The 27,519-nt window shown below is 39.2% G+C and overlaps 1 protein-coding gene across 4 annotated transcripts in view; it reads left to right on the plus strand.

Annotated features, from left to right (window-relative positions):
- Positions 1 to 27,519, plus strand: part of TANGO2 (transport and golgi organization 2 homolog) — a 156,817-nt gene that overhangs the window by 110,759 nt on the left and 18,539 nt on the right. For all 4 annotated transcript variants that reach the window (XM_075216794.1, XM_075216768.1, XM_075216778.1 and 1 more), the window contains one exon: positions 26,624 to 26,694. In XM_075216794.1, the coding sequence (XP_075072895.1) occupies positions 26,624 to 26,694 (71 nt within the window). The remainder of the gene's footprint in view (positions 1 to 26,623; positions 26,695 to 27,519) is intronic.

A 27,519-nucleotide genomic window follows, 5' to 3' on the forward strand; every position in this document is an offset into this window, starting at 1 on the left:
GCCTGATAAAATAGGCGCTTTACCTATTTACACAGAAGAACACGAACACCACTGATTTCTAAGTTCAACATTATGTTTTTTAAGGAAAAATATCTAAATGGACTTCAGTTTACCTGTAGTATAGTGTTTTCAAAGCGGTTAACAAGTTTGTCTTTCTGCGATGCAGTTTGTGTTTGGTGCTGCAGTCTGGTAGAGTTAAATCTTCCATAATGGTTTAGTAACTTCACTAAAGCAAGCAGTGCCCATACACTGAAGGATCAGGTCACACCAAACAAACACAGAGGCTCAGGCCAAACTGCACAATAATATGGGGCCCTATAAGTGCAGACAGGTAATGAATCACACAGTTAGATTGCAGTCGTCGCGCAACAACATTTTCCTCCAGGCCGAATTGACAGTTGATAAATCTCTATTAGATGTTGATTGAGGTTGGGGGGTTTGGGGCCCATTCATTAATTTGTGGTTACATTTGGCATTTTAGATCTTAATTCCTTTGTTTGCGCCTCTTCAAATACCGCTGTTTTCATTTATGGCACTGGGTGACAAACCTGCCCTCATGACTAACGAACACGTGCATGTTTTGCATATTTTACAGGAGCAAAGGAACTCTAGGAATGATTTGTATCTGAACAGTTTGGTATATCTGCCTAAATTCCTTTTGGTGAAATCTGAGGACAGGTTTTAGGACCTTTGGCCTATGTAGAGTATTTAATTCAAATGGAAAGGAATTTTAAAATAGTGTGCTTCTATAAATGATGGGGCAGTTCTGGTCAAATTGTGAAATTCTGTAACAGCCACTTTTAAGTGGATAAAAGTACAGGAGTAGCATAGATAAATGTAAATGTGGTTAGGCTAACAAGTGTAGTGTTGTTGTCTCCTTTCCTTCTCCCCCTCAAATGTTTCCTCTTAACATATTCTATATGGTTCATTCTACAATTTTAAACGCTGCTTACAACCCTTGAGACCAGGGGGATCTGCCATTGACACCAGTAGCATTATAAACATTGTTATCACTGCTTTCCAGCCCTATCTATCGTGGATAAGGTATTGTATTGGTAACTCTTAGCATGATCTTTCACTTCCTCCGTAAATATTCAACTAGCTAGAGGAACATTGTGGCTGCGCACAATTTTTTACCTCAACAACGCGGATTTCTCCTGACATCTTTATGGGGTGGGGGGGGGGGGGGGGGCTGGGCGAGAAAAAATCTGTGATGTTGCATCACTGCGGAGTTCCTTTGCCACCGTTCTGGAGGCATCAGATGCTAATTGAGTACGCCTCACAATTTGAAAAAAGTACCTGCTTTTTCTGATTTAACAGTTCAGTTTCATTTCACTAGCTGCAGTCTGTCAGTAACTTGGCTTCCATTCACAAGATGCAGAGCTCCCCAACCAGTGACCTGCCTGTCCTGTGAGCAGAGGAGCTGGCAGGAGAGCCGTAGCTGAAAATAGAAACAATTAGCTTTCTTATGCAAATAACCTAGAGATGGCTCTGGCTGTTGATTTGATCTCCCGTGACTGTAATAAATGTTAGAAATGGTCACGCATTTGCATTCTTGGGATGTAGTTTGTCGTGTCACTTAAAGGGCCAGCTAACCAGAAGAAAAGCATCAAACTAATCACTAATTTCAATAAAATTACCACATTGAAACCAGTAAAGTAGAGAGTTTTGGAAATAGGAGCAATTGGTTAGTATGCATTGTTTCTTTTCACTGTATGCAGTAAACAAATATAGTTTTCTTGTGACATTTGGCAATATTTTGCAACAGTGGTGATATGTTTGTGTAGTGGGCTGCTGACGACCTCTTCTTGCTTTTCTGACATATATTGTCCGTGCAGACTACCTGTACAACATACTGCATCTCTCTTTATCTTGTCAGTGTTTTGGGCCCAGATCGTACTCATAGGTCACCTAGCAGTCTGACACTAAAGGTTTCCATTGCAGCAGCAAATCTGCTTTTCAGACTCTTCCAATGCTCAGGCCCTCTTTTCCACAGACAAATCTTCATACTGGCCTTTGTAGATGTACTCCAGAAAGCACACACATGTTTGTAGCTGGTTAAAGCTTATTGCATTGTATCTGCACAACAATAGTGTATCTTTTTTGATCATTTTATGCTCCATACATAGGCTGGTTACACACTAGTTTTTTCAGCCGACTATTTGGTCAATCAAACGATTAGCGACCGTTTGGACGATATTGCATTAGTGTGTACGCTCCAGCGATGAACAAGGATCATTCCAAAGCACAGACCATCGTTTGATTTTATTGTATAGAACTATAAATCTCGTTCAGCTTTGGAACAACGTCCTTCCAATTCTGCAGGGTGCATGTGCTCAGGATCTCCATAGAGTTTACAGATTCATAATGTTTTCAGCCCATGGTTATGACAGATGAAGATCACCGATCTGAGGGTAAATCTTTTAAAACATGTTTAGTGTGTACACATGAATTGACATACTGATCAGGATTTTTTTTTTGGTTTTTTTCAGTCATTTCAGTAAAATCGTTGTATATAGCACTAGGTCAGAAAATTTTGTAGTGTGTACCCAGCCTTATCCCACAATGGGTAGCACTATAGAAATAAAGCATAAACTGTATTGTGTATATTAGAGCAATTAAACTACATTAGGGAATACATGTCCAGCGCCTTTAAGATAATCAGCACAGTGGTGGCAATACTTTGAGAACATGGGCAGTTAAATATGTTTGGCTCCATAAATCTGTTGGGGGGAATTACGGTAATAGTGCACGTAAATACCGTTGTTACGGTAGTTGTAACACTGGGTTTTTGCTCGCAGCTCAGCTATCCCCTATTAGTGCTAAACACACATTTGCCAAAGCAACCTGGTGCTTTTGAGCTTTAGTGTACAAAATATGGCACTGCCTGGCCGCTTTGTTGCTTAACGCTGTTATGTAGCCTTAGAGTTGCCTGGCCCGCCAGTTCCACTTCAAACTTATTCTTTGTTACCTTCTCTGCAGCTGTTTGCTTTCTATGGGCAGGATACAGACACTAGCTGCTCGAACTAGGCTACAGACAGCTTTTAGTTATAAAGAAGGATGCCTGCATGTAGCTGATGATGCCTTTAAACCCATTTCCAAAGTCCTGATTAGTTGAATATCTACTTGGCTTAATGTTTTGTGTGGACACTCGTCCCTGGTTTCAGTGTTACTTAATGAGCTGATTTCACTATTCAGAGCTGGGAGGAAGTGAGAAAGTGATCAACTTTACTGCCAGATCATTTTATTTTTTACTGATATTATTTATTCTTTATTACTGTCAATTAAAGAGAATTAGAAGCGGCAAGAAGCCTACATGTCTGAGGTGTTTTATACGATTTGTCAACCTCCCATCCATTCCTCTAGAGAGCTCTTTGTTTTAGGAAGTGATAAAGCGAGCAATATACTGGTACTGTTCAGAGTGGATTTATCAGCTGCTTACACTGTACGTTTGATATATAACAGAAGTAATAATTAAAAATATAACACAAAGTTGTTCATCATGGAATATTCGTTCCATACTACTTCCATATTCTCAGGCTACACAAATGTGGACTAGACAGGGGACAGTGATGGATAAGCAGTCAGATTGACAAACAGTGTGCGCCTGAAGATGAAGACCCAAAACTTCATATATAATATTTGGTACTTGGATAGATTTAGCTTATCTTGTGAATAAGTTCCTTCTTCTGAGATCATAGCACACAGCCTTACAATAACACAGTGCTATCCGGTACCTACTGTATGTATGTTACTATAATAGTGCAAAGCTCTCTGTATATGTAACTTGCCACTATGTGTATTGTCCATAACACTATAATGGCCTGATTTCATATTCAGGCAAACAAGTTGCGTTTTAAAAAAAGAGCATTGAGCTTTAGCGAAGTTCTGACCGTATTCAGATCCAAATGTATCTCAATATGTGGTTCAACTTCAATCTGGGTGTAAATACGATGTGCCTGCACAGTACTTGCTGTATCTAGATACAACGGACTACAGTATACGCACAATCATCTCTTCAATATAAAGTCACAAAGAACTCATTAACAAAATGTAATATTATAAAAAAAAAATGAACAACGCTTAACAGTATAATCATTAAACCTTTTTTTACATTGAATATATAAATCAAGATGCTTTTAAAGTTTACTGTACATTCAATGTGTTTTTAAAGTCTCCCTATCTTGCATGCACATGCACTGAGATAGCTAGTGGCTGACATATGTTTAGATTGTAATACAAAGGCTATGCTGTGTCTGCACTTACACCTGTAGCTGGTGCAAGTGATAAGGCTGAAAGCAGGCATACTTACAAGAAACCCAGGACTTGAATCTTCCGCATCTGCGTTGGAACGCCCTCAGCACTCCCTTACTGTACATGGTCTGCATTAATCTCTGTGTGTGTGTTCGGGAATATAGACTGTAAGCTCCAATGGGGCAGGGACTGATGTGAGTGAGTTCTCTGTACAGCGCTGCGGAATCAGTGGCGCTATATAAATAAATGGTGATGATGATGATGATGAATCTGCCCCATTCCACCTCTCCAGTTCTAGGCAGTCGTAAGTGTCATTTGTGTTCAGATATGAATCGCATGCCATTGCATTCATTAGTGTAAGGTCTGTTTTGGAACTTTTTTTCCTTGCAGCAATCACTCATCCTCTGTACATTTAATATTTGTAGAAACATCACTGCTTTTTTCCCCAGAGTAACCTGTTGTGTTACATCAGTTTACACTACCATGAATGCATTTGAGATCATGTAAATGAATGCCTGTCTCCAGGTGAGATTCCAGCTTGAAGGAAAATCAAGCTGTAACAGAGACATCATACCTGGGGAATGGGAAGACCATCACATACAGATGTTGAGTCCTGCAGGCTAAACATGTTTGCTTTTGTTGTGTTTTGCAAGGACTCCAGGGGATTCCAATGACATTGTGCTTTTAAAGAACAACTAATGCCTTTAGTTGTTCTTGAAATTCAAAAAAACTAAATTATTTTGCAAGCGCAGTATTGCACACTCATCTTTTCTTGTGTATTGAATTCCATTCCATTAATTGCAACTTAATTTATTTGACTTTGGTCGCCATGTTCCCTAACTTGGTAGTAGGGTCATAAAAGTTGTTACTGTTTACTGGGATGCACTGCAACGGAACCTGTCTGTTCCCTAGCTTTACTGTTGCCATGGAGATCAGTCCCAACATCTCCTGTCCTATGAACACTCAATGTAATACAATCTGAAAGTGCATGGAATAACTCCTTAAGCTCAGTGTCGGACTGGGGCATGAAGGGCCCACCGGGAGACTGCAACGCTAGGGGCCCACCAGAGGGGGTGTGGCCAACAATCAAAGAGGCGAGACCAGACACTAGATGGGGAGTGGTCAGCCCACGAAGGACATTAGCACCATAGTGTAGTATATAAAGAATACACAGTCTTGACGTGCCCCTTAGATTGGGCAGAACACTCACCAAAAATCGGGATTGTCCCACTAGACTCAGAACATTTGACAGACTGTCCTACCTGTTCTTGTCACTTTCACCACTTGTGACTGCTGGTTTCTTTAGTTACGGCTTGCCTGGATCCTGGAATGTTGGGGGCCCTATTTGTAAAAAAAATGGGTACATATAGAAAATACCAACCAGCCCCGGTATTAAATCAATAGGACCCACAATTAATACTTAGGCCTTCCTCCAGTCCCAACATTAAAGTAATAGTATTCCCATTTAATAAACCTATTTCCCTTCCTCCAGAAAGCCCCAGCAATAAATTAATAGCATTTACGTGTAATAAATATATCTATTTCCCGAAATCGTCACTGCCATTAAATAATTCATATTCACATTTAATAAATAGACCTAATGCTCCTCAAACTCAGCCCCGCATTCAATTAATAGCGCCCAAACTACCCCATCTTAAATTAGTAGTCACCGCTATAAAATTAAATTGCCCCACCATCACCCCACAAACAAAATAGCACCCATTAGTTAGCCACCACCTACTACACACACATTACATTGTCACAAGCCTACTGTGCCATCACACACACATTACTGTGCCCCTTCATCAACATGCTGTGCCGCCTCATGATCACACTGTACCCTCCATGCTGCTTTTGCTCCCCCCTTCTCATGGCCCCCCTTTTTCACACTCTGCCATGCTGCTTTGGCCCCCCTTCACACTCTGCCATGCTGCTTTGGCCCCCCCTTCACACTCTGCCATGCTGCTTTGGCCCCCCCTTCACACTCTGCCATGCTGCTTTGGCCCCCCCTTCACACTCTGCCATGCTGCTTTGGCCCCCCCTTCACTCTGTGCCATGCTGCCTTTGCCCCTTCTCACTCTGTGTCATGCTGCCTTTGTCCCTTCTCACTCTGTGCCATGCTGCCTTTGCTCCTTCTCACTCTGTGTCATGCTGCCTTTGTCCCTTCTCACTCTGCGCCATGCTGCCTTTGCCCCTTCTCACTCTGCGCCATGCTGCCCTTGCCCCTTCTCACTCTGTGCCATGCTGCCTTTGCTCCCCCCTTCACTCGCTGCCATGCTGACTGTGCTCCCCCTTCACTTGCTGCCATGCTGCCTGTGCTCCCCTTTCACTCGCTGCCATGCTGCCTGTGCTCCCCCCTTGCTTCCGTTCTTGCACTTACCTTTTCTATCTGCTTCTTTCTTATCTTCTTCTGTCTTCTCTCTTCTTGCCAACTCCTGTCTGCGCCGCACCTCACTGAATTTTAAAGTTACCCGCTCCCCCCACCAACGAAGAGGGGAGCGATCAGGGTCGGGGCCTACTGGGGAATAGCCCGGCCCTCCAGTGGCTCTGTCCAACCCTGCATAAACGTCTCTATCGTTCAGAATTTTTCAGACCGGAGACCATTATAAAGACGACTTTGTATTCATACGAGGGAACTAGCTCAGATTTCTGTATTAAAATGTTTTCATAATACAGTACTTATTAAAAAATAAATATGCAAATACACTGAAGCGACCAAGGTGGTCCATATTCAATAAAAAAAATATAGCACAGTAGACAATGTCCAGAAATATAAATTTTAAAGAATAAAAGAACTTCATATCTGTTTAATGTTACAAGTTATATATTCTATAATAAAAATTCATTTTCTATTATAAATATTAATATCACTTACTAAAAAACAATCAATTTACATGTTAGCCCTTTTATTGCATTTTTACATTTGTTAGTATCAAATCTGATGGTTTTCACACCAAAGGAAATACTTGTCAGTAGTTGTACTACAGTTACAGTGCAATAATCAAAGACTCATTCTGCACAAAATGGTCTGTGTTTTACTATCATGGTCCCAGATTGCCAAATTGGGTTTAAGTGAATGTTTGATTTTTGTTTTAAGTGGGCAAGACCTGTTTATTGGCTGTAATGGACAGACTGATTAGGCCATTGTTAAAATACACCTAAGTTAATAAGATTAGTGCAATATAAATTTAACTCTGTTTCACTCACTATTCTTTAAGCAATCTTGTCTCTGTGGGGAATATAGAAGTGTTCATTGTATTTTCGATGCTGCCTTTGCACTGTGTCTTTGAATGCCGACAAAGTAAATTGCAGATGCCATGATCTATTGCATTTTAATAAAATCCCCTATTTAATTAGAATTAATTATGTCTGCTTTTTTAATCTGCTTGATTACAGATAAATCCATTCATGTAACTAATAACTGTATAATTCACCCTAGACATAAAGCTGAGGCTGGCTAACAATGATTTCTCAGCTTTGATCATTGCTCATCTACAGCACTAAAAATATTAATAAATATTATAGCTAAAATAAGATTTAAGTGGCAAAAATAAATGTTTTATTGTACAGAATTTAAGGTATATGTATTGGAATGTGTTGCATGGATTACACATGTCTACATTGCATGGCCTGATACTGGGTTTTCTGCTGTTTTGAGATAGTGGCAGTAATTAGGTATTACTAATAGGTATTGGTAATTTGTATGCTAGCTTGCTTGACACATGGGGGCTGACAGTAAACCACTAGCCATGCATCTAAATAGATTGTGATGTCAGTAGAAACCCTGAAATGGTCTTATTGTGGTATTCACTGGAGAATATCATGGGCAGTGTGCCAGATTAAGAAAAAAGTGTTTATTTGCAAAATAGACAACATTAATAACAGCAATATTATTATTGTTGTTGTTATTGCTATTATTATTATTGTTATTATTATTATTATTGTTATTACTATTATTATTTGTAAACAACAAATACTAGTAATTTTACTCATCAGTTTAAAGGCTGGACAGCTGCCATTCTAGTACAGTACTGCCGGGTGAAATGTGTTGTCCACTTGCTCCCCTTCAACTAACATCTCCTACAACTGACAGCCAGAAGTGGACAATTCCTTTAATAAATATATTTGCGAAAGTGTCTCAATGGCAAGTAGAGGATTTTCGTTGTAGGAATTTCACGTTTGCCTTTAATCTGGTGTAACTTTTATGTTTCACTTTCATAATATGCAGATCAGTAGAGGAAGTTATATATATGTAATAGGTTACAAGCCACAATGTTCACAGAGTTTCCAGTGTTCGAGTGGGGAGGTTGAGAAACCACAATGCTTGCCAAGTGGTACTACCCACGGTATTGTCCCCACCTCATTCCATACCTCCCAACATTTAGAATCATGAAATCGGGGTAAAATAAGCCCTGCCCTGTTCTGCCCAAACCACACCCACAAATGATTAACTCCACCTATGTTTGCTTAAGTCCCACCCCTTTTTGCAGCCAGCGAATCGGGATGTTCTGCCCAAATCAGATCTTTTGGGAGGTATGCCGTTCCAAGTGCATGTCAGTGTTTCTTGCCAGCTCTCCATCATCTCTTGGGCCTCTAGTGTCTTATACTCCAACTCCAATTATTAGATTTGAATCCTTTGCCTCTAGGACATAGTTTTAAACTGTTCTGTTGTGAGAGGATTATCTCCTCTAATTAAGATTAACAGGAGGGCTCTGGGAGGTGGTAGTGGGATTATGTTGCAGATAAAAAGAATGCTCTTTCACTGCTCAACTGTTAATTTCTACTGTCCCATCTAGTGATTCCAGTGATTTTCAAGCAGTGTTAAGCCTCTTACGTGGGAACTATATGAGGGGACTGTAGATCCATGTTACCATGCAGCTCTACTGCCTCTCAAATGTGCTGCAATGAGCTATATTTCATAGCATATTATAATAGAACAATAATGTACTATTAAATATATTACATTGTACAGTCATGGGCAAAAGTTTTTCACAAAGTCTGCTGCTTCAGTTTTTATGATGACAATTTGCATATACTCCAGAATGTCACGAAGTGTGTATAGATGAATTGCAATTAATTTCAAAGTCCCTCTTTGCCATGACAATGAACTTTATCCCAAAAACAACATTTCCACTGCATTTCAGCCTTGCCACAAAAGGACCAGCTGACATCAGGTGAGTGATTCTCTCGTTAATACAGGTGAGAGTTTTGATGAGGACAAGGCTGGAGATCACTCAGTCATGCTGATTTATTATAACAGTGTTATTATAACAGACTGGAAGCTTTAAAAGATGGGTGGTGCTTGAAATAATTGTTCTTCCTCTGTTAACCATGGTTACCTGCAAGGAAACACGTACAGTCATCATTGTGTTGCACAAAAGGGCTTCTCAGGCAAGGATATTGCTGCTTGTAAGATTGCACCTAAATCAACCATTTATCGGATCATCAAGAAAGAGGTCCAATAGTTGTGAAGAAGGCTTCAGGGCGCCCAAGAACGTCCAGCAAGCTCCAGGACTGTCTCCTAAAGTTGATTCAGCTGCTGGATCAGGGCACCACCATTGCAGAGCTTGCTCAGGAATGGCAGCAGGCAGTTGTGAGTGCATCTGCACGTACAGTGAGGCGAAGACTTTTGGAGGATGACCTGGTGTCAAGAAGGCCAGCAAAGAAGCCACTCTTCTCCAGGAAAAACACCAGGGACAGATTGATATTCTGCAATTGGTACAGGGATTGGACTGCTGAGGACTGGGATAAAGTCATTTTCTCTGATGAATCCCCTTTCGGATTGTTTGGGGCATCTGGAAAAACGCTTGTCCGGAGAAGGAACGGTGAGCATCACCATCAGTCCTGTGTCATGCCAACAGTAAAGCATCTTGAGACCATTCATGTGTGGGGCTGCTTCTCAGCCAAGGGAGTGGGCTCACTCACAATTTTGCCTAAGAACACAACCATGAATAAAGAATGGTACGAAAAACATCCTCCAAGAGCAACTTCTCCCAACCACCCAAGAACAATTTGGTGACGAACAATGCCTTTTCTAGCATGATGGAGCACCTTGCCATAAGGCAAAAATGATAACTAAGTGGCTCGGGGATCAAAACATCAAATTTTTGATCCATGGCCAGGAAACTCCCCAGACCTTAATCCCATTGAGAACTTGTTATCAATCCTCAAGAGGTGGGTGGACAAACAGAAACCCACAAATTCTGACAAACTCCAAGCATTTATTAGGCAAGAATGGGTGGTCATCAGTCAGTATGTGGCCCAGAAGTTGATTGACAGCATGCCAGGGCGAATTGCAGAGTTCTTCAAAAAGAAGGGTTCAACACTGCAAATATTGACTCTTTGCATAAACTTGATGTAATTGTCAATAAAAGCCTTTGACACTTATGAAATGCTTGTAATTTTATTTCAGTATACCATAGCAGCATCTGACAAAAAGGTCTAAAAACATTGAAGCAGCAAACTTTGTGAAAACCAATATTTGTGTCATTCTCAAAGCTTTTGGCCATGACTGTAGTAGATGCAATATTCAGTCTTATAATAAGCTTATTATTTGTTATTATTGGCGAAGGAACTATCTCTACTGCCGGGAGGTGTAGCCACTGTGGCCGGGAGGTGTTGGTGGAGTATTGTGTTATCCCTAACTCTGCATGCACCAGATCTTCATATGCTTAGAAGTGACCCATGAGACTAGTGCACTGTTCCATTAGTGCTCTGTGTAGTAATGCAACTGCTATAGAAAAAAGGTTGCTCAATCTTCCAGACTTATAAATGTTTGTTAGTTTTGCAATTTTTCACCAACCCCTGGCTTTTTTGTGTATGCCAGTTTATACCAAAAATATTGTAACATGCATTTCTGTTTTTCAGTAACCTTCTAAATTGATTTGCAGTCAAAGGCTGCTACAACCCATAAAACACAAGTGAAGGTGCAGGTGCTTTTGGCAAATGAGAGCTGCTGTTCGGGCCATTTAAATGCCGGTAATGAATTCTGCCACTCATTCTCAGCAATACTAACCGGGTTACGACTCTCTCATAAAATGCCTTGCACAGGCAGTAAAATAGTCACAAATGCTGGGCTTTTCTTCCTTTTGATATATATGTGTTATTAAACTCGAAAAAAAATATTTGTTTTTAGGTGTGGCTGGTACATGATTTATGAGCACAATACATGTCTTATAAAACTCAACCGAGCCAGTAAAGAATGGCGTTTTAGTCCAAAGTGTTCCAGAAAATATTTAGAAATCCTATAAACCCTAGATCTTGTGTATTACAAATAATACAGATGATACTCTCATCTGCTACTATACATTTAAAAGTAGTATTGTGGCCCTATAGTGTCCACAGGCCAAGTGCCTTTTGTGCAGGAAATGGATAACTGATGTCACTTCGAATTTTTAAAATATTTGGCATAATGAGTAAAGGGAAAAAATATAGGTTATTGTGTCAGGGCATGAATTGTTCCAAAAAAAAAAAAAGACAGGAAAGTGTGAGGTAGTGAATAAGGGATGTTAGATCTTACAAATTCTAATGTTATTTTTAGCAGAAATGTGTCGGTGTTTATGGTATATATGTTGTGTGTATGTATAATTCTAAATATATTTTAGTAGTCTATAATTTGTAGATGTATAAATAGATATCTGACCACCTCCATATCTGACACAAGTATTCTTATTTTATTTTTTTATAATTCTCTTTTTTTTAATTGAAGCAGAAAATGAGTAGAGACAATTACAGGTCAACAACACAAATCAAAGCAAATTCCAGGTGCGACTTAGCTTGGGTAGAATAAATATATGGTTCACACAAATAGTGAAAACATTAAACATAGTAACAACACTTCAGTGTTCAGGCCCACACATAGAGGGGCTCTGGGAGAATACATGAGACCCAATCACAGAACTACTAGGAGAAATATCATGGTCCAACTGCGCATTAATAGGCGGATCCTCCAGGAGTAACCTTGTCTCATATCAGATGTTAACTTTGAAGCATTTGGAAATATGAGATTTTAGAGTGGTAGGTAAGGAGATAATGAAGCTTTCCTACACTTCCAAAAAAATATTAACTCTCTTTTTTCCTTATGTAAGGAGGATTCGAGCTAGTCCACTGTAAAGGCGAAAAAGAGCTTATTATGAAAAATATCCAAAGTCGGTGGCCGGTCTTATATGCACATTTGTAGGATGCTCTTCCTAGTAACTGCAGAAATTTTTAAAAGCAGTTTGCTGCTACCTCTCATCAGTTGTGGGGCTACAGTATCAATACCTAGTAACCCTGATTCAGACGAGAGAGGAACATAATTAAGGTGATATATGGAGGTGTATTGGTTGACTTGCCATCAAAATCTTTTAATGTAAGGACATGCCCACATGCAGTGGGAAAAATAGAAGCATAGGGATCATGGCATTTTAAGCAGGAGCTGGAGTCCAATAAGACAATGGTGTGCATATGGTGGGGATATATATCCCCCTGTGAAAAATATAACTTACAGCATATATAGGGAAATGTTTTAAGGTATTAATTGGTGTCACACTCCGCTCACCCACAGCTGCCACCCGGTAACCTGCGTATCATTCATTCCTCATTTCCTGCTTCTTCCCTGGCTGTCAAGCCAGCAATCGGCTCTGCACATGCGCAGGTAATCATCTCACCTGTGTTCACCTGTCCCGCTCATCCATTGGTTACCTTTAATTTATAAGACTCCTCCCAGCACCTCTCAGTGCTGGTTCTTCTCCTCAGACTCCTGGCCTGGAAGCAGCTCATGTGCTCTGCTGCTGAAATCACCTATTACCTGCTCCACTCGTTAGTAGCAACTCCTGCAGATCATCGCTACCATCTCTCCAAGAATATTGCTGCAAATCACCTACTATCTCTGTGGACTATCACTGAGCATCACTCAGTAATCCTACTCATTTGTGGCTATCTAGTGCCTACATTCTTCGCTGTACTAGGTTCTCTATCACCGCTCACTGGGAACTCCCCTAGAGGGCTGCGACCTGCATAGTGGAAGCTGCCAAGCCCAAATTCCCTTGCGGGAACCTTTGGTGAAAACCTTCCACTCTGTTAGATTCCGCGCATCTGGGTGAAGTACCATCAATCCCAGGCAGAACAGAAGGATCCCACTCATCCTAGTGAATCCTGACAATTGGCAATGTAAGGATTTTAAAAAATATTGTTCAGCATTACATGTAGGAAAAGTTCAGCCCAATAACAGACCAAAACGCATTTTAAATATGTCAAAAACAGTTTGTAATTTATAATGGGTAGATGTGGCCTTACGGCTCGTCAGGGGTTTAGAAATCACCAAGTTCAACTCAATTGGACCAATCCTGAGGGGAAAGGGATTGGAGAGTAGCAGACACATAGTGTTAGGTTTGGTGAACCTCAAAAATGTGTGTGTAGGGTAAATCAAATTTGTAATTTTCTCAGAAATCTGAAAGACAGTAAGCAGTTTCTTTGCATTTAAATCCACCAATCATCATCACAATTTATTTATATAGCGCCACTAATTCTGCAGTGCTGTACAGAGAACTCACATCAGTCCCTGCCCCATTGGGGCTTACAGTCTAAATTCCCTAACATACACACAGACACACACACAGACTAGGGTCAATTTGTTAGCAGCCAATTAACCTACTAGTATGTTTTTTTTTTTGGGGGGGGGGGGGGGGGTTTAAGTGTGAGAGGAAACCGGAGCACCAAGAGGAAACCCACGCAAACACGGGGAGAGCATACAAACTCCTCACAGATAAGGCCATGGTCAGGAATTGAACTCATGACCCCAGTTCTGTAAGGCAGAAATGCTAACCACTTAGCCACTGTGCTGGCCCATAACTGAATGTGAAAGTATTCTAGACCATGATGGAGTGAGTTCTGTTCTGTTTACAATGTTGTATAAGAACTTAATTTCTTAAGAACAGAGTGCTCTGTAGGAAGGAATACGAATACCTAAAGAGAATGCAGCCCCTCCCCGCCTCACTGCACCATGGCCTACAGCTCGCTAATTCTATCTCTGATAGAAGCCATCAAGAAAAATAATTTTCATTGTAAATGAAAGCCTTTCATGTAGGCCTATATATTTCTGATTCCGGCTTCTGAATAAGTGCAGTTCAACAGTTCTAACCACTTAGCCACCGTGCTGCCCACAATGACCTAATGCAGTTTATACCTTGGCAGCCAGAGAGTAAGTAGATGGGTATAAAGCCTGGCCATCCTGAAAGTCCGGATTACCCACTTATGGTAAATAAAGTGAATGATTACTATTAAGATTATAATTAATGCGGGAGGCCTGACACACTTTCCAAGAGGTAAACAGCAATGGGTTATCAATCCAAGTTCTTGTCTATGCATGTGCAAAAAAATAAAATAAACTGCATTTAGGGAGAAAAGAATGTTCTGCCTCAAGATAAATGTAAACATTCCAATTATGGATCCAATCTCTAACATATCGGAGGATCCTAGCATAATTATAACCTTTTAATTTGGGAAAATTAATTTCACCTCTCAAAGGAGGTTGTTGGAACTTTAGCAGTCCAATCCTGGGCCTTTTGGGCTGCCAAATAAATTTGCAAAATTCCCCATTAATCAGTTTTTCATCAGTGACCAAGAGGACTGGTAGCATTTGTAGGAGTTAAATAATCTTTGGAAAAATAATCGGTTTCATTAAATTGGCATGACCCAAATAGGAAAGAAGAATATTGCCCAACTACTTTTATAGTTTTGCTAACATTTAAAGAATAAAGGTTATGGATTTTTTTAGGCAGCTGGATACCTTAACCCTTACCCGCCTTATTGCCCCACTTATAACATCATTTTTTACAATAGTCAAGTCTGGACTGCGCATTAGAAATTTAGACGGCTTGCGAGGCGTCTCTCTTTCGTGTAAATTCTATGTTAGAGGCTGATGGGCAGCTTGTGTAGACCATAAAGGAAGTTTGCACAGCCTTATGGAGGTGGTCATATTTAGTTTGATAGAATTTTTTTTTTTTTTAGCCATATAAACAATGGTGTGACCTCTCAGTAACGCCAATGAGATAAATTGTTATCCACAAATTATAACCATTTACATAACTATGCAAATCATTGGGCTGGTTCATATAGGATGGGAAACTCCAAAATTTATGAATGGAAAAACTGATGCGCAGTTGTAGGGAAATAGAAAAAGAGGCATGATATTAAAATGTGCTCCATTTGGGACGAGCTGAATCGAGAACAATTGATCTGAGGTTAACCAATAATCTGTTTGAGAAAATGTATGGTGAACACAGGAGTGGAATGGAATGTATGTTTTATCTGTTGGGTTATGAAGCTTCCACGGGTCTGTAAGGCCATGGCGAGTTTAAAAAAAAATAAAATATTAACACTTTCCCAGCCAAAGCCAGGACAAGAGGTCGGAAGAATGGATTTGTCTAATCGGGGGTTGTCTACAGTGTTAAAATCCCCACTGACTATGAGGTGGGGGTTTCCATCTGAAGCAGTAAGTGGGACAATTTGGTAAAGAAATTGTGATTGGACATATTAGGAATATAAACATTTAACAGTGTAAATATTTCCCCATCAATAAGTAAACATAGGAGCATGTATCTACCCTCCATGTTTATAGGTGAATCTTCAGTTGAATATCGCAATCTTTTATTAAGCAGGATTGCAACTCCCTGTTTTTTTTGTCAAGGAGACCAGTTACAATCCTGAATCCATGTCTGCTTAAGAGTCATCCTTTGTGCACAACTCCAGGTCTGTGTCTTGGAGGAAGACTACGTCAGACGACAAGGTCTTCAAGTCTATCATAACTCTTTTCCTTTAAACTGGTTTATTGAGCCCTCCCCCATTTCAGGAGACAATACAGAACCTAGTGAAGACATTGTGTGAACCTAAAGATGACTGTATTGTCAAAATCAGCCAATACCCATCTTAGGTGAGATTATAAGAACAACAAAAATCCTATAGTCAACACTCACCCTGTCCCAGCGAGCAGAGCGAGAGTCCACTCTCATGAAGAAATTGGTATGTCAGTACCTGGGTAACAAAACTTGTGAAACAAAGAAAATAATAAACAGCATGAAACTAGCTGATACTTTGAGAATACAAGTTGTTGAACCAAAACAATCCTGCTTCCAAGTTCCTCCTTTTTCTGATGTTCCTCCTGATTAGCGGCCATGCATCTGCCACTAAATAGCAAAAACATGAATAATATTACAAAAAAGAACAAATAAGGCTGCAGCAGCAAAATTGTTCTTCAAATATTTCTGAATTAGTTAGGTGACCTAAATGACATGTCTTCTGGGATATTCAGCTGTCTAATAAACTCCCTTGCACTTGCAGGATTATCGGAAAAATGACTTTGACCATCATTACCAGTGATTCAAAGTTTTGCCGGGTAGAACAAGGCAAAGTGGCTATGGCTTTCAAAGAAGCACTTTTAGAGAGGTGCGAAATCCTTGCATTTTTGAGAGACAATGGTTGATAAGTCCTGAAATGCCAATATTTTGGAGCTTCTCACCAGCAGAGAGCCTATTCCTGCAAAAACAAAATAGGATGGACTATTTGTCCCTATAATTAAGAAACTTGGCACTTAAAAGGAGGCAGAGTCCAATCATTGCTATCTCTCTCAGGACCCAGTCTGTGTGCTCTTTCAATAATAATATGATTATCACTTGAGATGCCAAAGGATGTGGTGAGATCATGCTGGAGAAAAGCTAGGAGGTTTGTGCCCTTTACAGATTCAGGCATGCCAATAAACCTAAGTTTATTAAGTCTGACTATTTTCCAAATCGTCTAACTTATCCGTGAGTGCCCCAATTGTTTTACCCTGGGATGATGATATATTTTGCATGAATGCTGTTGAGTCTTCTGTATTACTGACTCTGTATTCTAAAGAGGTAATACGTTTTTTATTTGTAATGGTGGAATGTATACCATCCAATTTCTGTTCAATCGTGAGCATTAAAATAAGTGTTATCCTTAGCAGTGTCTGTGGCCATAGGCACGAGTATAGAATCAGAGATTGCCAGGATGTTAGAATCCAATAGGGAAAGTTATGGGGAAGGGGCAAGGAGGAGGGGGGGGGGGGACTATTCTGTGCCTGAGATCTATTGGCAGATTGCTTCATTTTGCCCATTTTTCCACCTTGAGAAGCGGAAGAGAAACACTGTACCACCGAAGTTATGGAGCCAGATAGTCCCTCCAGCAGGATTATCAACAGACTGCAGCCCCAAGCTGGTATCAAGTCCCAGGGAGGCGGAAGTCTCAGCAATCGGGTTCCGCTAGGTTGCACTTACTAGATGGCAGCCTCGCCATCCGCCCAAAGGAATATGAGTTGTATTCCAGGTGAAAAAGTGTTGCAGGGAACTGGTGTTGAGGCACACACTTGCCTGCTCCTATCCCTCTTGTGATGGTAGCAAGTTGGGGTCGTTTGTGGCAATATAAGAAGCACGATGAACACTGATGGAAAAGGGAGCTCACTAAAAATGCGTCCTCTTTCTCTCAAGGCCCGTCCACCGGAAGTCCTTTTTAATATTTTTACATTTTTGCCTTTGCAATGCAATAAAAACTATTTTGATAGCATGTATTTACTAATATTATTACACACAGATATTGCTGTTGTTATAATTACTATTGTTGTTTTATTATTATTTCTGTTGGTGATGTCTTTGCAGTGCACGTACCAACCATTATCAGCTTGACCGTACTAATTTGATGATGCATGAACACAGAGTCTATTAGCTCTCTGAGGCTTAAAACAAAAGGCTCTGTTGGGAGGAATATTGGAAACTGTTATTGTTAAGTGAACGTGTATAAAAATGCAGGCATTAGCCCAGATGTATATTAACCCTTATACTTTAATTAGAGAAACAACCATGCCTACAAACATCTACATCTAACTACTGGATATATGACCTTTGTACCTTTTATAGAGGTGCATTTAAACCACCTTCTTCCTGCCTCAGTTTACCTGAATCCCATCATAACTTCTGCTGTTGGATGACACTGTTCCTTCTTCCATATAACTCAGATTGTGGGTTCCCCCTTACCACCATTCTCCTCCTCACATCATGACTCTGCCTCTGTCACATGCAGCCTTACCCTCAATGACTTGTGCATATGATCAGTACACTCACCTCCGAAAAATTCTACGCTGCCAATATTTGATGATCTGATTGGTTGCATTCTATCCCCATCCACTTCAAAATGGACAAGCATGAGATGAAGATAGATGTACAAAAAGATCAAACCCTAGTTAGATGATGTAAAAAAAACAGCCTGGAATTCACATACTTACATTTGTTTGTGCTTTATGTACAAAACCTTATTTGGATGGTTATTTTTATGTAAGACCTTACTGTATCTGGTGGATCTTAACTCTTCTTTCTCTTTTCATTCCAGAAAGAGCTTTTACATTGTCTATTTATATTCTCTATATTGAACAGTGTCCTTCCGCTATTACAATATTGTCCAAAATATCTTCCAGTATACTACTACGCGGTGTTCCCAGAACCTTGCAATGCGTTTTGTGTCAGGTGATCTGACATAGGAACCAATAATCCAAAGCTTGATTGCATTGTGGATGCAATCCATACTTTTATAACCGCATCATATGCACAACACGTGTGAATGAGCCCTAAGGTTTACCTGTTTTGAAGTTACCATTGATGCAACAAAGAAAAAATAGACCATAAGCTTGGTTGCTTGAACTTTCTTTGTAGTGAATTTGGGAGGGGGCAGTTTGAGAGCTCAGATTCTGAGATGTCTTTTCATGATCCAGGTTGGCTGAATTTCCAGCACTCAAGTAAGTTAGAGACTGATTTCATGTTAGCAGACAACAGATAAGTCTTGTTATCGATAATTTACAAATCATCCCATTAATTTTTAGTTCAAGGATATGCATTGAATTAAAATAAAGTAAATGTGTTCCTGTTCAAGGGACTAGATAGACACCGTTGTGAGTCAATGAAATTCTTTCATAAATGTATAGAATCATGATGGACTCGAGGAGGGAGAAGAAGGGAGGATAATAGGACAATTGAGGTGCAAGGGGTTTCAGATGTATGGCGGTACAGAGATGTAGTGGATGATGTCATAAATATGGATGGTGGTGATTTTATACTTTTTTAATTTTGTTTAGCAAAACATACATGGATAGCGCTAAATATAATTAGTTCTAGATTTCTGTTGAGATGTTTGTAGGAATTTTGTAGCTGGGATAAGTGTTAGTCTTTTTATCCAACCATATCAATTTACAGTTTCCCAGTTATACCTTGGTCATACTCTCTATTGGTATTTACATAACACAAAATGTACCTTATGGAAAAAAGCAAAAATGTTCACTTGGCAAAGGCTCTTCGTTTCTCTTGAATTAGGCCAGTTTGGCCAATAATGAAATCCTACCAATCCCCTAGCTGCAGTTCTGTGTTACCAGCAGTGATCAGAGAAACCCATGCACTGTTAATGTGTCTGTGCCCCCATAGGAAACATTTTACACATTTTATTACACCGGTTATTGTAAGGCAATAGCTGCAATCAGATTTGCAGGTGCATCACATAAAATGTTTTTTTGTTTTTTTTTATCAAATCTTTAGAAGATGTAGTGAGAACTGGTGCCTGCAATTAAGTGCTCTCAGGCTGGAATAAAAAGTAGATTTGGTGTGTTGACTGCAGAGCCTTATATGGAAACCTGATAACTGTCAAGTGCCCAAGTACCTGCTCTGACATAACTGAACAATGCACAGATTCCATGCACAGATTCACAGCTGAATTCTAATCTTAGAGGGGCGCTGTATCCACCGTATTTAATATATCATAAAATACAATTTAAAAAATTGCATATATAAATGTGCACAGCAAATATCACTGCAACATGCTTGCAGTAATAAAACCTAGTGGTACCATATATTGCTAAATAGCATTCAAATATAACACTCCTATAATCCTGAGGTTAAAGACAGCTGGAAATTCAATATATCCAGGTATACAATCGGAATAAATATATCAATGATTGGAATTGATCATTCAACACAGATGGAACAATGTATATATAAACGTTACTTAGTTGATGAAGTCATCTAAGAGTCCATATCATCTTGAATGGTAGCGCTAATGGTTCTCTTGTAATTTTGAAGTGTGCAGATATTCACTGCAACATATGAACGGTGGATACAGCGCCCCTTTTCCATTTTTTGATACTTGTATGTTTCTGACAGTTTGATATCTGTCATAGGGAGCTGCGTTCCATTACCACATGACATTATTTTATGATTCATAGCGCCTGATTTATTGTCTGTATTTATCTAATCTTAGAGATCTGTCTCTGTGCTGAGAGGTCAGTTATGTCTGGAAGATGTAATCCATGAACAAACATAGTTACAGCCAGACATGTTCATTACATTATGCTTCTACAAGAGGCCATCCATCTGCTTTTTCCATAAAGATAATCCTAGTGTCTCACTATCATGTTAATGCACACATCCTCAGTGTAGCTCCATTTAATCATACTAATGAAATTGTTAAGCAATTATTATAGTCTATGAATTTGTAAGCTTGTTATTGCTGCGTTCAAACCTGAATGTGTCCATATTCAGTCATAATAAGTTTGTTTATATTAGTGGTGCTGATGTAAACCCGTTCACACCTATGTTGTTTTGATCAAACTTTTATTTATTTTTTTTGTTTTGGATACATTAAAAACTAAAGAAAAATATAAGAATTGGGTCACTCAGATGTTGTACACTTCTCTGTTGCCTTAGTAAACCCACACACACACATACACACGTGGAGACTAATTGTGCCTTGGTTACCAGAACATGCCCTCCTGTAGTTCCTTCCCCTCTGCACTGGAAGCCTGCTCTCAATGTCATCTCATTTGCCAGGGAGCATTAGAACTGGTTCCCGATAATTAGAGATGCCAAATATTGGGTTCTAACCAGAACCACACTCTTGTATTCATCTGAGTCTCAGTATTCAGGGTTTCACTGCAGTAGTGGGGCTCTGGTCGCAGTAATGGCATATGAAAATACTATGCTAGGGAGCTCTAGTTGCCATGGTCCACAAAAGCTCCACTGGAGAGGGGGAAGGAGCCAGAGGACATTGCTTATGCTAAGGCTGGCAATATATATCATGGGGGCACAGCCCAGCAATATGTGTCATGGGAGCACAGGCTGGTAAAATGTGTTTTTTATAAAAGTGGCCATGGCCTATACTATCCCGCTCCATTGATCAAGTTTGCACTATGTTGCTGCACTTGTGGGCATAAAACAATCAATAATCACGTTGAACATATGATGGGCTCATTCATTTTCCAGTGAGGACTTGCAGAATATCATTGGCCAAGAAATGAAATAGTCACAGACCAACTGGATTATCTGGCCACTATTTGACCAACCTGTGTGGCAAGGTGAGAGAGAGATCTAGGTTCCCAGAGTACAGGAAAAGCAACCCTGATCTGTATTGTAATGGGCATCCTAAATCTGGTCAAACAGTATAGACAGCAATCTCATTTCTTTATTCAAATTGGTCCTCCTTCTAACTCCTTTCCCACTGCTATCACCTCCACTCTACACTCTGTGCCTTCCTATTTGTGTCTTCCTCTTCCCTTTAGCAGTATCCTCTTTCCCTATGTACACCTATACCTTCTTCCCTAGCCCTCTCTTCTTGAGCCCAGGCCTATTGGACATCACTTTTACTGTCCTGTAAACAACTTGATCTGCATTACCAAGTTATCTGTGTGTAATCTGTTAATTAGTAGAAGTCTGGTATTTGTATAATTAGGTTTAGTAATGTATTATGTAATGTGTTCTGGATCGTTTCTGTCTGTATATTAATACTATTGTACATTTCATGTACAGCGCTGTTGACTCTTTGTGGAGGCTTATATATAAAAGTGAATGCCTCATTGTTCATTCTAATCCTATTGCTTGGTAATGTGAAGCCAGCATTCAATCATGTTCTTTATAGGAATGTGGCAACTTCATGATATTATTTTTTTATGTGAATGATTTTCTGCAAATATTTAGTTATAGTCTATTCAGTACAGAATAATGGCACTGAATATAGATCCTTTAATCTTTACTTTTAGAATAAATGGAAATAAGAGACCACACACACACATATACAGTATACTTTAAATTGTTAGGGGTCAGTCTCTTGTTATTAGCATTACAGCTGATGATAAAATACATTTTCAAATTTATCTGACAGACAGGCTGATATATGAAAATGAATTTAACCCTTTATATGCAATATCACATGGATTTTACATTGGTACACTGCTCCTTACAGTTAATCAACAGAGAAGAATGTCATCCAATTAAATGTGCATGATTTATGGGGAAAGGAAAGGCAACTTTGGGGTACCTGCCATCTTGTTAATGCCAGGTATCATAACACACTCCACTGCTTATAAAAGTACCTACAGTCATGAACTGGAGATTTGTTCACAGCAGAGTGATATGGGAATATATCTAGTAATTAAAGGCATATGTAAACCGAAAAGATCACCAGTGTGCTGCACACTCCTGAAACGGATACTCTGTTTTCTTCGTAGTACATGCTGTTCATTTGCTGAGCATGTCTTCCCAGCAAGGCTGGTTACTGTGCATACCACCCCTGGGGCCGCTGACATGTTTGAAATGCAGTGTGTTGCTGTGTTTAGGACCTGGCAGGGTGTTTGATGTGAGATGTAATGGGAAGACAGGAACTGTAATGGAGCTTTGGATAGAGTGAGATGATGCTGCCCTGAGAGCAGGGGGTTTGACTGAACGTGAGTGGGTAATGTTCAGCACATTACATTTCTGCTGATGGAATTTCATTCATCCCATAAAGTCAATTGACTTCTTTGCTTTCCCCTAATAAGAAAACATTGAATGTCAGTACAGAAATCTGCAGATTCTAGTCCAGGTCCCAACCAGCAGCCAAGCTTGGCAGTCTGATTTCTGTTTACAACCTCTCCATTACATATACACCTCAATGTGTCTTTAATTTCAAATTAACACATTACTTGTCCTAGCCATGAATCATCTCTTTCAATGGGAATGCATTTTTCTTGAGTAGTACCAAGGAAATTAATTTGCTAAGTTAGCTAATTAAAAAAAGAATTAATAAATGACATAATATTACTTGAATTATTGTTACTTAATACATGGCCCTGTCTGATTGCAAACATGGAAGTTTGTAGTCATGCTTTATATTTTTCTTTCCAACTGCTCTTTTATGATCAATTTGAATGTTCTAATGATTACAAATTCTTAAAACATTAATTCATTGTTGCTAAAAAAAAATTTTTAGATTTTACATTATGTTTATACTGTAGTAATCAGAATGGGCAATATATTTCTGTACTGTTATACCCTGTATAGTCTACTGTTTGTACTATGTGCGGCGCTGCGGAAACCTTGTGGCGCCTAACAAATAAATGATAATAATAATAATAATAATAATAATAATGAAACTTTAATGCTAGACCATGGTATATCAGAGTTTTGCACCCATCTTTCTGAAGCAGTTCAACAGGACACCCATGTGACAATTTGCGCTTTCTGTAATTGACACTACTTTTTTGGGTACTAAACGCCGTAACATAATGCTGTAACTGGATTGTTAATGCAGCTGTTCCAGGAGTCTGAATTCTAGGAGAATGTCAAGGGACATCCTTAGCACCTGAACAGCACAAGCCACCGAGCAATGTATACATGGATGGCGTATCAATGCTTCAATTTTTCTGATGCATATTACTGGAAACCATATATGTTACGGTAAATCTACATTAAGAAAAATGTGTGTGTGCCCACACCTTCATTACCAAAGTTGCAATTTATATATACATTTTTTTCATTTTATTTTTTATAGATGCTTATGCCTTATCTGTCTTTCCTTGAAGAGTGGATAATTACATTGCAGATTTTTAACAGCACAGCACCCTCCTGTGCCTACAAAGTGCATATTCTTTAAATGTTTCTGTACATGCATATGTTACTGAAGGGTTTTCTTTGATGGTTCATTCTCGCATAAAAAAAAACATGTTTTTTTTTTTGTTTTGTTTTTATTTATTTTTTTTATTTTTTTTAAATGACAAGCCCACTAATCAGGGCATATTAATATTAGATCCCTGATTATATTGAAAATAATTTGCCATGCAAAGTAATACCATATCCGGTACAGCAACTTTCAAATCATCTTAACAATTAGCTCCTCTTCTGGTGTTGTGTTTGCTGCTAGCGGAATCAAACTCCCCAGTGCGGCTTACTGATTTTAATGGCCACCTCTAACAGCAATAGAAGAGGAGACTGTTATTGTGATGATTATATTGAAGAGTTGCTGTAACTTGAACAGTTACAGCAAGGAAAATGATTGTTATTATACAGGGTGTGGAGTTTGTTTCCTTTTTTGGGGGGGGAGGTGTAACGGGGACATAAATATTGTTTAACTATACTTCATTTAAACTTGCCATAAATTATGTCTCTCTTAATACACCTGGAACAGCTGCTAAATCTTTCTCTTCTTTGAACTTGCTAAAGATGTCTTTGACATTATGTTGAAGCTAGCAAGTAAGCAAAAAGAAGGAAATTGGGCTTGATCCAGGATCAGGTCCAATGTTTCCTCTTTGCTGTTTTGAGCATTTTCTAGCATATGAAAATATTTCTGTTGATACCTTTTGCACTGTTTAGGCAAAGATGTAATCTTTTTGTGATGTACGAAATAGAGGCAAGTTCTACATATGCTCTTATCAGTCACAGCTTGTTCACGCATATGCGATGATAAAATAGGTAAAATGCGTGGAAACGAATACACACTTTAGATGTCTTACTTATTTGACTTTACCCGTTTTCCAAATACTTTACATGTGACGTGTTACTATCAATACAAACTGTTGCACTGGTACGTGCATTAGTACATGCTGTGTTAGAACATTTTAAACAAAGAATTTCAATTTTGGAATTCGGTAGTGAGAATGAGCACATAAGAAACCATTCAGCTTATTTATAATGCAGATTTCAGGTGTTAGTCACTGAAAGTGCATTAGCAGTCAGAGGTCATGTTAATAGATATACAGGACTCTGACACCTGTCGGAAGTATGGCACTCTTCCAGAGCTGCCTCATGCATTGTTGTATGCCTGAAACTGATCATCTGCAATGGGTTCTGGATATACAATGCATTTGTAGTTGGTGGGGTTAGCAAGGGTACAGAACGTGTGAAGGTGGACGGAGTATTATGATCCTCTGTATAGGTGGTGTGTCATTCAGAATGGTTTAGGATTGGGGCATGACTGCACAGCTAGGGCTGGTATGCCAGTGGATTTTCTTGCCCTGGAGCTGGTTTCCTGACATCTTGCAGTATGGTGAGGTAATGGAGGCAACAGATCTATACATCACCAGCCCGCTGTATGGGGGAGACACAGCTGAAAGTGTTGGTGACCCAGGAAATCAGGCGGTGCTAGGCTGGGGACGTGCCAAGTTCTTCAAGGGTATGAACCAGGTCTTTGAGTATTTGTTACTTCAATAGACCATATATATCATGAATAGTATTGTACAAGTCTATATTCTGAGTCCAGTACTTCATGGTAATATTATCTCTGTTTTATATTCTATACCTCATATAGTACCTCATATTATACCAATGTAATGTGCTTCCTATTACCTCATACAGAGGTCACGTGAAGTATTATACAGGCGTAGTTGACTCCTTTCAAAAGCCTGGCACTTCCTCAGGTCATTCTCATGCGTCGTACGTATCTGTCAGACTGGTCTGGGAGAGAAAACAAAGCATATAATATATAGCTATAGAATTCCTCTGGGCGCCTGTTGCTACGGACAAGAGTCTCTCTCTCTATCTTTCTGTCTGTCTGTGTGTGTTAGGGAATTTAGACTGTAAGCTCCAATGGGGCAGGGACTGATGTGAGTGAGTTCTCTGTACAGCGCTGTGGAATCAGTGGCGCTATATAAATAAATGGTGATGATGATGAGATAGATAGATAGAGATAGAGATATATATATATATATAATTTATTATTATTATTATTATTTATTTATTTATTTTATTTCCTAATTCCTGCAGCTGGTATGTTTTATGGGAGTTTCAGCATCATTAGCTCATTGGTGTCTCCAGGCTCTTGGACTCTGCCTGCTGACCGGGGTCCACTTATATTGCCAATATAATGCCATACACCTGTTTGAATAGAATTGCTCCTTAAAAATGTTACGGGGAATAATTGTACTCCACGAGTATACGGTTAACAGCGGATGTGTGCTTTAGTGTTCTACTTTATGTCATTATTGAGGGTGACTTGGCCAGTTGTCTTCTTTTTACAGTCATAATTTAAGCAATTTACAGTTTACTGCTGAAGAAACACAAAAAGTTTATTTTACTTATTTATTTATTTTTAGCAACACAAAGGGAGATGCAATTTACTATTATGGATCCAAGGGAGATCGAGCACCTATCCAATTAAAACCTGGTGAGTCATCTTCTGCTTTTGCACCAACTGTAGCAAACAAAATTAATAATCGTTACAGAGAGAAAATGCTGAATGTGGCACAATCCAATGCTTTATTACATTATTGTACTGTGACATGAGAAAGTACATAGCTATAGTTTATTCAGTATACATACTTGTAAAATTAAATTTTGAATTCTGTCCGTAAAACACAAACTGGAAACTTTTATTATAGTTATTAAAAAATCAGCAAAATATTAAAATAGTATAACAAATAAGGACAAACAATGTGCAATTAAAATCAGCTGGATGCACTGGTTGCCATTATTTCTCAATTACAGTTGGGGAGTATCATATGTAAGATGGACACAAAATTATATATTGTTTTAGTGAGGTAGGTATGATTTATCAGGATATATATTCTCTTGAATATCAATTCAATTCAATTCCTCCAAATAGATTATCTATTATTTTCCTTGGCTGACAATCCACATGCCACGTCTGGCATTGGAAAGTCTCTATAATAATGTGTATGAAAGGCAGATCCAAGTATTTGTTAATACTAGCTAGCCTGCTAGTTCTAAATTGTCATGAAGGAGATACAGCTGCTGCCTCTCTAAAATTAGATAATACGGGGAGTGATTTGCTGCCTACCTCCTAAGCGCTCCAAACTAACAGGATTTAATGGAGCAGTGTGTCTTGTTTTATATCCCCTAATATGCAGAAGGAATCAGCGAGTGCATCCAGCAAGACGCCGACGTTTGGCTTGTGTATGCTTATTGAAGGCAAACCGAAAGACTAACCGTTCTTAAATACTGTCTTTGTGGGGCTAGCCAAGTGACGTGT

Source organism: Mixophyes fleayi, chromosome 1, assembly GCF_038048845.1.
Source record: "Mixophyes fleayi isolate aMixFle1 chromosome 1, aMixFle1.hap1, whole genome shotgun sequence".
Lineage (NCBI taxonomy): Eukaryota > Metazoa > Chordata > Amphibia > Anura > Limnodynastidae > Mixophyes > Mixophyes fleayi.